Source organism: Ursus americanus, chromosome 27 (genome assembly GCF_024610735.1).
Source record: "Ursus americanus isolate L20-20 chromosome 27, mUrsAme1.1.p, whole genome shotgun sequence".
Lineage (NCBI taxonomy): Eukaryota > Metazoa > Chordata > Mammalia > Carnivora > Ursidae > Ursus > Ursus americanus.
In genome coordinates, this window is record NC_142153.1 from 23809099 (window position 1) to 23823377 (window position 14279).

Genomic DNA, 14279 nt, shown 5'->3' on the forward strand with positions numbered 1-14279 from the left:
CCTCTGTCAAATAAATAAATAAAATCTTTAAAAAAATAAATAAATAAAAACCAAATTAGAAATTTTAGCAATAAACTTAGGTCAATTCGCCAAACTGGGGAATTGAACCAATGTTTTGAGAGAAGAAAAATGTCTCCACATGTAATTGATGATATATCTGGAAACTTAACAGTAGAAACGGAACCTATTCTAAAGGTTGTCTTAGAGAGAAGGGGAAGTTGGCATAAAGGAAAAATCAGAGTCAGAACCTTGGGGAATTTACAAAGCCTATGGCAATCCCAGGTTTTAACAGATGAGGAAATAGGTCCAGAGAGTATTTTCTCAAGGCTACTTAACAAAGCAATGCATTCTTTCCCGGACTTGTTTTCCTGACCTGTTACAGGTAATAGTTGGCCCTCTTTCTGTGGCGGATTTTTAAGAAAGCATCGAGACACTCAGATGCAGAACTGTTCTACATGTGAGTAAGTGATGTTGGCTGCTCTTTGGGTCCCCAGGCTACGGAGATGCTAAATGTGCTCCATGGGATAACCTGCTTTCCACTTCATGCCGCCTTCGTTTCTCAGCATTAGAGTAAATCCGACTGCTCGCCATTCTTTCACAAACACCTGGGCTTCAGCACCTCCTCCTGACTTCCTCTGTCTCCTTCACTGAATCTTCTCTTCCCCCATCCAGTCTTCATGTGAGATCATCACCCCTCCTCAGTAAAGGCCGAGCATAAGCCATGTGCTCAAGCAGCCCCCTCCCACCTCTGAATTCTCAGGCCCCATCGCAGTCTCCTCTGTACTCTATTAAGTATCGTAAGTTCTTAGTTTACTTTTTTTTTTTTCTTTCTTTGTAAGAAAAAGCTATGGCGTGAATAATACATTTCAAACTGGTTGCTCTGGTAGGTAACAAATAACTTTTTTAAATGGAATAGAAAAATGTAAGAATGCATTACGTATTCTAAGTGTTATTCGGTGGAACTTGTTTCAGTTGGCATATGCTTATACAAACACATGTGTTTGTATACGTAAATGTGTGTGTGTGTGTGTGTCTACACATGCATACATTTGTGTACCAGGTTATAACATACACTGTATTTCTTATTGTGTGTCCTGTTCAGAAAAATTACGACTGCTTCACTGGAACAAAAATCATACTGTGTTTATGTAATAGTTATTTATTGAGCATCTACTTTGTGTGCTGTAGGTGCTTAGACTGGATCAGAAAGTAAAGTAGACAAAGAAATTTGCCCTTTCGGAGCTTACAGAGAGAAGAGAGAGAGAAAGTGAACATAGTAAGTAAAGGTTTGGAAGGGGAAGAAAATAAATCAGGAAAGGGAGTATGGGGTGGCTGAGAAGAGGCCAGTGTGGCTGTATCAGATGGCAGAGGGAGATGGGGTGACCGACGTGGTGTATTAAGAAGCTAGGGTGCGTGCGCCATAGTTAGGACTGGGGTTTTCACCTATGAAATGGGGACTCATTGGTGCTGCCTGTACCAGGTCACTTGGGATTTAACACAAGGACCTCAGAATAGCCCTTAGGAAACCAGATCTTTCCTTAGTAGATCTTTCCACGTACTCAACCCGTGAATTACCTTTCCATTTGGCCTCCTGCTTCGGGGCAGGAACCTACGTCTGATCGTCCCCGAGCACAGTTGGCAGCACACTTAACAGATGTCCAATAAATATTGAGTGAAGGGGGACGTGAAGGATGGTTGGCTTCACTTAAATGTATGATATACTAAAATATACCTAAAGGTGGATCCGGGTCAGCTACTGTTAGGCCAAACATCCTTAGAAACTGAGTTAGTATCGACTGGTCTTCCAGAAGCTTCCTAACTGGGTTCTTTCAGAATATGCACAGCAGATGTTTAGAATGTTTTTAGGCACCTGAGGGTAGGAATGTTGTTAGTTGCTAGTCAAAATCTTTGCTGTGATTAGATAACATTAGAGTGTAATAAATATTAATATAGACATTCTGCTGACTTAGCCCATCTAGGAATTCATTTTACATAGGTAAATCCTGATAACTGGTCTTTGGCAGTTGTGTGTATTTAGCATTTATTTTTATTAACTGCAAAAAGAAAGGGGTTCATATTATAGTTTAGTCTGTTTTTGAAGGAAGGAAAATAGTAACAGATTCTCTTTTCCTTCAAACACATATATTTATGCTTCCAATGTGGAAGAGCAGTCTTTTCAGGATAGACAAATGAATTAAGAAGCCTTTCATAGGTGTGCCTCACCCAGCATGGGGAAGGTGGGACAGAGAAGTTGATGGGGTGGAGATGGGGAAATTTGGGGGCGAGGGGGAGAACAGATTAAGAGCTTTAAGGGTGAGAGAGCATGATACCTCTTGGGAACCCCAACAAGTTCAGTAAGACGAACAAACCTTGCATTTGGAGGCCTTCCAGGAGCCAAATGGATAAAGCAGAGGCCAAATTTAAGAAGGTTGCGGGTTTGCTGAGGAGTTTGGATTGTATCTGGAAGGTGGTGGAGAGTCATTGAAGAATTATAAGCAGGGGGGTGACGTAATGAATTATGCGCTTCATAAAAGCGAATCCAGGGGCTCAGGGACTCTTGGACTAGGATAGGTCATGGGCGGGGAGGGGCAGGGAGGGGCAAAGCGGGGCAAAGCGTATCACAGAATTCAGTTGCGAGACTCTGAAGGTATTCCGGGCAGAAAGATTTCCCAGCACAAGAATACAGAGAAATGTTGTCTGACTCCGTGGTTCTCAATCCTGGCTACCCTTGAATTTACCTAGAGAGCTTTTTTTTTTTAAAGGCACTGCATGGATGAGAATGAGAAAATCCAGATGCCTGGGAGTGGGTGGTGGGTGGTGGTTTTAGAAAGCTTCCCCCACGTGATGCCTACTGCCTACAGGCTGAGAGCCCCTGGATCAAGCTTTTGAAGCCATGGTTTGCTTCTCCGGTGGGCTGCCCTGTAAAGCCCTCCCGTCAGGGACAGATGGGCCGTTGGTGCCCAGCTGCACAACAGTCCTGTAAAATTGGCCACCTCAGTGGAGGCCGGAAAATTGGTAAGAATCTTCTTCCCTTGGAGGGAATCTGTGAGTTGGGGAGAGAAATGAGTTTTGTTTTGGATCAGAAAATACCACCTGCCTTCACACAGTGAATGTGCTTCTCTGTGGTTGTAAAAGCACCAGCATTTCCATGATCTTTGGTGACAGGTCTGTCATATTTGGGGGAATCAGGAATCTGAGGTTTTCTTGCATTCCTCTGATTCCCTTAGACTTTTATTTAAGCGATGCATTCCATGTAGCTGTGGCATTTGCCTTGAGTCCTGATTTTGGTAGCACGTTGTCCAAGAAGGCAAAGAGCCTGATGGTTCCCGCTGCGAAGACAGGGCACACGGAAGATGGAAGTCATGACATCCCGCTTGGACCCAATTACTGTTGCTCAACCGGTTGAGATCAGCGGGTTCAACAGAATGATGACAGGGTTGGGGGATTTCTGTTTAACTCACTGTCGAGGGGTAACAGGAAGGTAGGGTCATCCCATCATGCCAGGAAATGTGCAAATATGGACTAATGGTTCCCAGCCTTACACAAAAGGGTCTCCTGGACCTCATTCATTTTAAAACTAACCACTAAAGCTGTTTCCAATAAATATTTCCTGTTTCCTCCTTAACACATTTGTCTGTTGTTTGCTCAGAGAAAACCCAGGCATTAAAGTGACATTGTATTTCCATTGTACTTTTAGTTTCTGATGGCATTTTTGCCCAGTGGAGAATGTTTTTAAAAAGTCATCTGCATAGTTGCATGTCCTGAAGGAAAAGTCATACCTTTAGAACCAGTTAGAGGCCTCCAAAAACGGGCACAGGGGATTTAATGACTGAAGTAATGCAATGTGTTCATGGTTTTAATATTTTAAGTGTCACTCGTATATTTTTTAAGGGAAGAAACTGTCTTGCTCATTTCCTCTTTCTTTTGGCGGGGGGAAGGCAGAAGGAGAGAGAGAGAGAATCTTAAGCAGGCTCCCCGGCCAGCCCAGAGCCTGACAAGGGGCTCTGTCTCATAGCCCTGAGATCATGACCTGAGCCAAAATCAAGAGCCAGACGCTTAACTGACTGAGCCACCCAGGAGCCCCTGTCTTGCTCATTTCTATGCATCTTAGTTCTCTCTCCACTATGGCATTTGAATATAAAGAAAACTCATTTTAAGACGTTATTTCTCCGCTTGATTCCTCATCTGTGTGTCTTGGGGATGATATGAGTAATCCATGTTTTAGGATCAGTGTGAAAAGTAAATGAATTAATATGCCTTAAGTACTTAGACAGGTCCTTGCGCATGTTAAGCACTCAATAAAAGTTAGCCATTGATAGAATTGTCAGAAAGCATCTGGGAGGTCTGCCCAGAGAAGGCAGCATTTGGGATGGACCTTGAAGGATGAGTGAAATTTGACCCTGAGAAGATGGGAGACGTTTCATGCCAGGTAGTCACGGTGGTGTATGATGAGCATTGAGTTTACTTTAGCTGGGAGATAGAGTAAGTACAGGGAGCTGAAAAATTACGTTGCGTGCCTCATGGAGAGCCTGGAAAACCACGCAGAGGTGCTTAGACTCGATTTTCCAAGTAGTGGCGCTCTAATGAAGTTTGTAGGGAGAGACAGGATTGAGGCTATAGATTTGTAGGTGTAATGAGCCAGGACTGGTGGTTGGTTTCCCTGAGAGAGGAGAGAATTGGAGACGTGGAATTTTAGTTGGGAGACAAGAAGGAAAGTAATGGCTTAGTTTGGGGTGGGGGGTAAAACCAGAAGGGGTGTTCTCTACCCGACTTGGATATAGACATGGGTTCATTTCATGTTAAATAAAATGAAAATACTGATTTGTTAAAAATCAGTCTTAGGTTGAATTGTTATTACCATTTTCATTTGGTAATCGGAAAGCGGTGGGAGTGAAGTCGATAATTATTCCATTTTTTAAAGAATCAGTGACAACTTTTAATAGTTTTTCCTATGCTCTCATTCTGATTTCTACAGAAACGGTGTGTTAAGTTTTCATTTGTTTTCATTTCTTAAATGTCAAATACATATAGATTTGCCTATTTCCCGTGGTTTCACATCTAAAAGACACATTTTCATCTGTTTTAGGGTAAGGAAAGGGAGGGTAAAATTTCTGGATCTCGGCAATTCTTGAAAATACTGCTTTTTAGCCATTATAAGCCTTTAATTAGATTATCTGCTGAAGATGCAAACCTTTGTCTGTTCACATCATTTATTTCTAGCCAAGTGGCCCTGAGCACAGTGGCTATTTGGACACAGCTGTTTAAATGAATTTGTGGTCATTTGGGAGCTTTTCATTTCCTTAGTGTTGGAAAGTGAGTAAGAGAATGACAATTCAGCAATAGGCATCTATGGGCTCCTGAACTCACTCGAGGCCTTAAATGAGCAATATACATGAGAACACTCGGTAATTTGTGAAGTACTATATAAATAAATGTAAATGTTTTTTAGAAAACACCTTGCATCTTACCTGCCTCTTGGCAGGAAGCCATTTTAATTAGAAAATCAGGAACATGCTGGAAAAAGGTGGCAATATTGGCGGGTGTGAAGTGTGCCTAATTAAGGCTTTTGTGCGTATGCTGATCCAGTGTCATGTCTGAGTCTAGTCAAAAAAGAGTGGGCATTGAGAATTTCTGGCTGCTCACCACTTGTTGAGTAAAATATTAAGAAAGCAAGCGCATTTACTTTTGAACAATCTGTTGTTCAGAGTGTAACAATCTGTTCCATGGAAATAATGTCTAATTAGTCAGGAGGAGAGAGTTATTTAAAATATTTTTTTTTAAACAAACACTTAGCTTTTTTCCTTTCCATGTCTGTCTTTGAGCACGAGTCACAGAGATAGAGGAAAAAAGTTTCCTCGTTCTTTAAAATAAAACGTTGAGCTTTTATGTTTTTCCAGCAATACAGTTTTGTAGAAATTGTTTATTTTATAATTTTATGTAAAGCTGCTTTAATTTCTTTCTGAGATAAGGTGTGCATATTAATACATGAAAAAATCGTTAAGTACAGGTAATTCACACTGGACAATTCTATATATATTCTTCTATTCAGCGCAAACATTGAAGTTTTCCACATGTCTGTCATTTTATCCTCCAACCCCAAATTCACTCCTAAATCTCGTGTTTAAAAATGCTGCTTTCATCGCCATACTGAAAAGATTCGTGAAAATAAACTTGGCCATGCCATTTATTTCCACTCTAGTGCCTTTGCTGTTTTTAGTTGGGGTCTTAAGTAACTCATCAGAAGACAGCAGGTTGTTTTTCTCCTTGGATGCTCCGTAAGGACAACCGTACTTGCTTTAATGAATTTGAGTGTTCTTAATTGTCTTTCTTTAAAGGCCAAGGAACTCATGAAATAATAGGGGGGAAATGCTTTGAAACCGTTAAGTTACTAGGCTTAAGTAAGGTACAGGTACTTCTCCTAATATAGATAATCTGCCTCCATCTGGCTCAGAGGAGAGATGCCTGATGAAGATTTGAATCTCGGATAAATTAAGCAGTGTCGAGACATTTATAAATGAGTGAATCCCTTTACATACCTAAGTAGTCTAAGGTCTGTGGAAGGTAGGAAGAAGAGTTGAAAGAATATTCTTTGTGCAAGCAGAGAAACTAATGAATGTGCCCCAGACCTCCTGTGTGAGTCGGTGTTAACGGGATTGTAAATATGTACTTGAGTGAGTTTGAACACAGGGTGTCCGTTGCTCTTGGCTTTGCCGTTTATCAATACTATCTACAAGATGTTAGAACAGGGAAGTAGAGCTTTATTAGGCATTTCAAGCCTGCCAGGATCCTGGGATTTATTGACTTAATGCCCTCTGGGTCACCTGACAGCCTGGGTCTCTGCTGCTGGCTGCACCTGAAGGCACATTGTCACGGCACCTGGACCTTTGCTGCGCGTCCTCTGGGGGACAGAAGGTCTGTTCCTTTGGTCAGGTTAGTTCTCTTCCAGGGTGTCACCTGTATTTGGTGACCTTCTGATGAGGTGAAAAGTGAGCCAGGTTAGACCATCTAGGCTTAAAATTATTTAATCCCTCTTCAACCTGCTCATGATGTCCTATTTTCATCATCATTCGTAACCAGAACACACAAGCAGCAGAGTCACCTACTGCTGCGACCCCATTTTTATTTTTCAAGGAAAGATAAGTAAAAATGCCTTTTTTAAAGTCTGAAAAGGTGTACCATATTTTAAACCATTTGAATTAAGCTGACTTTATGTAGGTATATGTGTATTTGTTTATTTTGCTTATCCATTGTCAACAGATGCATTTTGCTTACTAACAAAATCAGAGTTTTTTAAGGAAGAAAGCATGCTGACGTGCACATGACTGACATGTCTGTCTGTCTTCGGTTCTGTTGCAGAAATTGAAGCCAAGGAAGCTTGTGATTGGCTACGGGCAACTGGTTTCCCCCAGTATGCACAGCTTTATGAAGGTGAGTGGAGGATGCTGGGCTTTTTTTTTTCCATATTCCTATCCTTGGTTGATGATATTACTGATCTGTGATTTATTTTCAGACATTTTATTACTTATTAAAACATTTCATTAAGAGGGGCGCCTGGGTGGCACAGCGGTTAAGCGTCTGCCTTCGGCTCAGGGCGTGATCCCGGCGTTATGGGATCGAGCCCCACATCAGGCTCCTCCGCTGTGAGCCTGCTTCTTCCTCTCCCACTCCCCCTGCTTGTGTTCCCGCTCTCGCTGGCTGTCTCTATCTCTGTCGAATAAATAAATAAAATCTTTAAAAAAAAAATTTCATTAAGAATACGTTGTAGCAAGTCCTAAGACCCCTACCACTCAAAACAAAAGCTAGGACCTTGAGAATCAATGCATCCAACGTGTTGTTCCATTAGGTCCCTCTGCCACCCCCTCCCCAAAGTAACTGTCATTTTGAAACTTCTGTTTGTAATTTTCCTGCTTTTCTTTTATATAGTTTTATGGCATTTTCTTAAAATATATATATTTTTACAAAGTTGCTTTTATCCTTATAATGGTATTGTGCTCTATGTTATCTTGTAGGATTTCGTTTTCTTCACGTCTTCTGACACTTATATTAAGATTATTCTATACTGTTTGTCCCTCTGGATCACTTGCTTTGACTGCTGTGTCCATTGTGTGGGTAGACGACAGTTTATTCACACTCACACTCTGATTGGTGGGCATTTTGGCTTTTTCTGTTTTGCTTTTGTATACTGTAGGCTTAGGAACATTCTTGTACAGTTTTGTACAAGAATGGTAGATCTGCAATAATTTGTCTTGTCTGTATACCAAGGAGCAGAATTACTGGGTAACAGAGAACACGTATGTTCAGTTTTATAATGCAGATTTTTCAAAAGTGCCTGTACCGATTTTCACCTCTACTGGTAATATATAACGATCCTGTCTGTTCATGTGCTCTCAACACTTGATATGTCAGGCTTTAATTTTTGCTGATCACATGGATACATTTTGACTTCCACTTCCCTAATCATGCATGATAATGCTCATTTCTTCATATCATCTGGCCATATGTATTTGCTTTTCTGTGAAATGTCTGTTGCCCATTTTTCTTCTGAGTTGATTACACTTTTCATAATGATTTCTAAGAGCTCTTTATTCTAAGTAGTAAGCTTTTATGGATCATGTGTTGCAGATCTATTCCCCTGGGTTGTAATTGGGCTTTTTTACCTTTGCTTAGATTTTCATTTGATGAATATTATTTCTTCTGTGGCATTTCAAATTTTTAACTAAGGAAAATGGACCTTAAAAAAAATGAAGATCTAGGCTGAATTTATACTCCTTCCATTTGTCATCAGTGCCCTCGGGGTCACTCAGATGCTGGCTGAGGATGAAGAACTCCCCAGGCTCGGCTCATCCTGAGCCTCTGGCTGCCCAGTGTGGGTAGAGCATACCATGCACATGGCGAGGTGAATAGGCTGTTCATTTATGAGGGGTTTTTATCATACTCTATGTGAAATCATTTTAAAAGAATTGTAGTTATGAACCAGTGAACTCCATTTTTTGGGGTAATTTGCAAGCAAAGGTTGGGTGAATAGAAGCAATTCCTAAATTGAGAGTAAGTTAAATGACTAGAGCTTCTTCTACGTTGAGCATTCTGTGTTTCCATAACTCTCCTGAGATGATGATACTAGATGTCTCGCATTCATTCATTCATAATCATTCATCCACCCATCCATTCAGCTAATCAGCAAGCCACTATTAATTCTACACCAACAGGATGCCCAACACTGTGGTAAATGCCACATATTTTATAAAAATTAAAACATAATTCAAACATCCAAGAAGACCTTTAAGGGATTGCCAGAATCTCAAAAAATAAACAGAATTTTGGTTGATTTACATTTACAAAATACATCTTTTTCATCACTTCAGAAGGAAGGGGGATGCTAGGAAATAGCTACCATGTGACAAAATTTCTAAAAGATCCAGTTGAAATGATGTCACTTAAATATTTTCACCAAAGATGTTCAACTCTTCTCACGATAAATAATTTTAAAATCATGTCTTTTACTCTTCTCTTCTTCTAGGATAATAACAATCAGACTACTAACTGTAACAGTGGCATTGGGCTCTCGGGGGGAGCTAGTGATCATTGCCAACCTTCTTTAACACATGAGCAAAAAGCGCATGCTGAGAGTGGGTATAGTTTGTAAGCTTGGAAGTGCTAGACGTGATCAGCAGGTTGCCTTGAGGAGGGATATGGAGTGGGTGGGTGGGTACTCCCCAGAAGCAAATCAGGCAGAGACCATAGAGATCATTTTTATTTTCCTAGCTCACGCAGCTAAATTAATTCATTACCTAACTTACAATACCTGGTCTTCTTCACTGTAGCCCAGACTGAATGTGCAGTATTTTCCCATGAAGTTGGATTCAGAATTATTTTATTGCTAGACTGTGTTGAAGATCTTATTATTCCTCCATTATAGAGAGAATATTTCCAATTCCTTTTTTTTTCTCGTTTCTCTCTCTCTTTTTTTTTTTTTTTTTTTTTGGTACTTGGTTAACCTGTGTGCTTATTATGGTGGAGTTGCTTATCTTTCCTTTAGAGAGCATTTCTGACCTATTAACATTTACAGTATCTGTGTCTTTCAGAAGGGCTTGGAGGTGGGGAGGGCTGGGGAGGGGCCACCATTCTATAGCATTCAATTCACAGCTCCCCTGGAGATGGGAAAGGTAATTGCATTTGCAGTGGCATAAGGTGGCTGTCCTTTTGTTCCTTTTGTTCTCCTGTTTAGAAATTAAATTTCCTTCAATTATGTTCATTTTTGGTGTTGATTTGCTGCCAAGCAGCACTTCTTGTGAGTGTCTGTTTGCTAAGACTCCTTTCCAGTCTCTGTCTTACTTCTTAGTGAATCCTAAAATTCAGACTGCATTTTCACGGGATGCGTTTGGGGTCTCTTCACGTTTATAAGTCTTTTGAAGCATAAGCCTGTTTTGGGGATATACTGTATATTGTTCTGGGTGATAATTTCTGCCCTTCATCCTGCCCTGCTGTGCAGGGTGAGTGTACACACACTATACACCAACCCACACATTCCTTGGCTTCCTGTTTTGCTTTGTTTTGGTCTTTGGCAATTTATACTTCCTGCCCTTAAACTCAGGCTGGAAGATTGAATCCTAACCTGAAGAACTCTGAGAACTTCTATACATCAATACATCAGTAAATCGTACATCAATAAATCATACCTTTTAAAACCCGGTCCTTTCAGAAGAGTCTAGGCAAACAAGAGAAATTTATTTATTTAATTATTTTCACTTCTCTCGTACATTTAGTCCCTGCCTACCCTAAATTTTGTCTTGTTTCGTTTTGTTTTTTAACAGAATCTTAAAGTTAATTTGGATCAGAAAGGAATCTAAGGTACAGTTCTGGGTACACGAAGTTAGAATTGTTAAAATAACAGAGTCATGGTCTCCTATACACTTCACAGACATGTGACCTTTTAATTTACATTTATAGATCTGATGTTACCCTCTGCAAGTATTAAAATTTATTCTTTAATGTCAGCTCTGTTATTTAATACTTAAAAGTTCTTGATGTCTGCTCAAAGTGAAATAAAATGTGACAATCTTCAAACAGCTTTACGGTCTGCCGTATTTACTAATAGCTTGTTCACTAAAGCCTACAGAGTTGGTCTGTAAAATAACAAAGAGTTAAATTCCTGCAGTACTAAGTTTCACATATTTCATCATAAATCTTGGGCTGCCTCATTGGTCTGCCTACTTTATTCAGGGAACAATAAAGGTAATCTAACTCTGTGCCTTCAGAAAAAAGAATCAGACTGTAACACTAATTATGTTGCTTCCACTATTTAAAAAAAAAAAAGGTACTCTTAACCATTATCTCTAGCAAATAGATTGTTAAGAATAAGGCGCTCTATTCTGTGAAACCAGTGACGGAAAGTTGGAAACCATGAAAATACAGCAGTCAACCCAAGAATTTGAACATTACTAATCACTTGCATCTCCTGAACTCCTGAGAGCCGTGTCTATCCCAATATAAAGCATTAGCCATTTCAGAGGCCATAGGGTTGGATTTTTGGTTTTTTGTTTTGTTTTTATTTTTGTTTGGTTATGGTAATCCCAGTTTCTTGCTGTACTGATGTATTTCACCCATTCCTGACCTACAGAGGTGCACAGAAGAACTCTTACTCATCATATGATGTAAGCATTCTACAGGAAAGACCAATTATACCCCAGTAGCTGGAACTCCAAAGAGGGTAACTTGTTTTTATCTAGTGGCAATTCCAGAGCTGTTGTAAATTTCCACAGTGGTGCTGCGGATCTCCCTCCCTTCTTCTTTTTTTTTTTTTAAAGATTTTATTTATTTATTTGACAGAGATAGAGACAGCCAGCGAGAGAGGGAACACAAGCAGGGGGAGTGGGAGAGGAAGAAGCAGGCTCATAGCAGAGGATCCTGATGTGGGACTCAATCCCATAACGCCCGGGATCACTCCCTGAGCCGAAGGCAGACGCTTAACCGCTGTGCCACCCAGGCGCCCCTCCCTCCCCTCTTCTTAAACGTATTTATCAACAAGGGATACAAAAGGGAGTTCTTCTATTGAGTTGACTTTTTCCCCCTTTCTCTTTTTCACTTCTGATATAACTTCTAGTATTTTAAGAGTATTGAACTCTCCTACAGATTAAGGGATTTGGGATTCCATTGTTCTCCAGCAGCTTTGTAGCTAGCCTTTTGTTTTAGGGGGAGTTCTATAAACTCCTGAAAAGCCATATGGAAGTGCTAATATTTGTTTAAAAATAGCATATCCTGAATTCTCTTTAGCTTTTGATGTCATGCAAATGGTTAGATGCCATTTCCTACCACTTGCCATTATTCTGTAGACCTTTCCTTGGCTCAGTTTTCCCTGACCTCTTCCCTGATCAAATGTGAGCAGACACACATGGAAAGACAACAGCAACAACAACCACCACCCCATGGAAAGGAAGCATCCTTCTGGTGTTGATTCTGGCTGAAACTATAATTTATAGCAGGGATCTGTTGCCTGCTGATTTGTTTCAAGGTGGAACAGTGTTTTGAACCACTTCTCTGACAAGGGATATTTGAGTCTACAGACCACTTTACATCGAAGCTCCTTGAGGACACGGATGGAATTGCCCCAAGTTGCTTTATTCTCCCATAGCACTTGATAGGAAGTAAGGTGTCCCGCGCATAGTAGGTATTCAAGAAATTACTTTTTTTTCCTCTGTTAAACTGGGCTAGATTGGAAAGAATTTAGGTGTTCAATAAATGTACTTGTTTTTATTTTTCTTACAGATCTTCTGTTCCCCATTGATATTTCCTTGGTCAAAAGAGAACATGATTTTTTGGACAGAGACGCCATTGAGGCCTTATGCAGGTAAATGGAAATGTTTTGAGTGTTTTCTTTTTTGTTGTTTTAAGAATGAGGTATTATCAAACTGGTTTTGGCTCACCTTGGTTCTGCTAATTAAGTCAGGTGTTTGATTAGTGAATGGTTGTAGTAATTTACTTCATTATAAATCATTGGCCTTTTAATTAAAATAACATCTTGTTATTTAGTATTGCTATTAAATGACACTGCCCTAGAAGGTACTCAGATAGACCATTTCATATTCGATACCATGTGATTGCTGAAACAGAGAACGTTCAGATGGTCTGGAAACTTGGAACAGGGTAATTGAGTGTACAGCCCCAGCCAGATACTCTAACAGAGTCAAAGCTGCTGTTACATTGAATGAAAATAACACATTGAGAGGAATAAATGAGGGGTAGGGGAGTTACGGCGTGGTAGCGTCCAGGAGAACCATTGTTTGAATTCCAAAGAAGCTTCTCTGAAACTCTTCAACTTCCCCACGTACAAAAAAGTAACAATAGGATTAAATGAGGTTGTAAAAGAACTCAGCACAGCCTTTAAGCTACAGTGAACAGGCAGTAAATGAGCATTGATGTGAGACGTGAATAAAACTGTCAGAAATCCTTGTTCATTGTGCTGGTGGGTCTTTTGGCTGAGGGGCAGCTGGTGGGTTTCAGTGAAATGGAAGTGATAAAACATGTAGCAGACAGTGATGAGACACTGGTAATCCTCTCCGATTCTTCATGACGTGTTATTCATCTTTAAGTTATTCATCCTGCATCATTTTCCTCAAAGCCTACAAGCTATAAAAGCTGAATTCTAGAGAAAAATTATACACAGAAAAAATTCACATATTAATTTTATGTGTAAAATTGAAATGAATTTTCTTTTATTCAGTACTTATTTTAACTTATAAGAACATCTTTACGGTAGAATGACACTCAGTATTTATTAACCCCTTTTAGACAGAGAAACCAGTAGCTCACTGAAAGTACTATTTTTTGCCTCTCTTAGGTAATGCAGTGCTTTTTGAATCTTCTACCTCAAGCAGAGATTTTAGGGAAAGATAGGTAGGATCTTTAGAATGGTGTATGAAAGAGACTAGTTCCGTGCTTGAAGACAAAAGTGCCATATTAACCACAGAAACACTGTCACTTTTCAAATCCAATGAAACGGCTGCTTAGAAATGTCCAGGGTATGTACACATTTTCTGAAAGCAACCTAATCCCAAGTCCCTCAGTGTAGCGTGTAATACCAAAGCTATGTCATCGGGAATGAGAAAATGTCAGTATTGCAGTTTGGGAGGGAAGAAGTCAACATCTGGAATATAAACTACTCCAGACATTTTTTAAATGTTTTAATGCTTAGCTGTGGGGTAGAATTAATTTATTTTTCAATTCATCATTGGTGATACCGCATATAAATGAGGTCACTCATAAGATGGATCCCAGGAAATATT

General features: G+C 40.0%; 1 protein-coding gene across 7 annotated transcripts in view; it reads left to right on the plus strand.

The window, feature by feature from the left end:
- DLC1 (DLC1 Rho GTPase activating protein) overlaps positions 1-14279 on the plus strand; it is a 401280-nt gene that overhangs the window by 364562 nt on the left and 22439 nt on the right. For 5 of the 7 annotated variants that reach the window (XM_045810850.2, XM_045810849.2, XM_045810852.2 and 2 more), the window contains 2 exons: positions 7357-7428; positions 12763-12844. In XM_045810850.2, the coding sequence (XP_045666806.2) occupies positions 7357-7428; positions 12763-12844 (154 nt within the window). Of the gene's footprint in view, positions 1-382; positions 458-7356; positions 7429-10356; positions 10495-10854; positions 10861-12762; positions 12845-14279 lie in introns of those variants that run through there. The other 2 variants (XM_087856461.1, XM_087856460.1) reach the window with 2 other exon arrangements.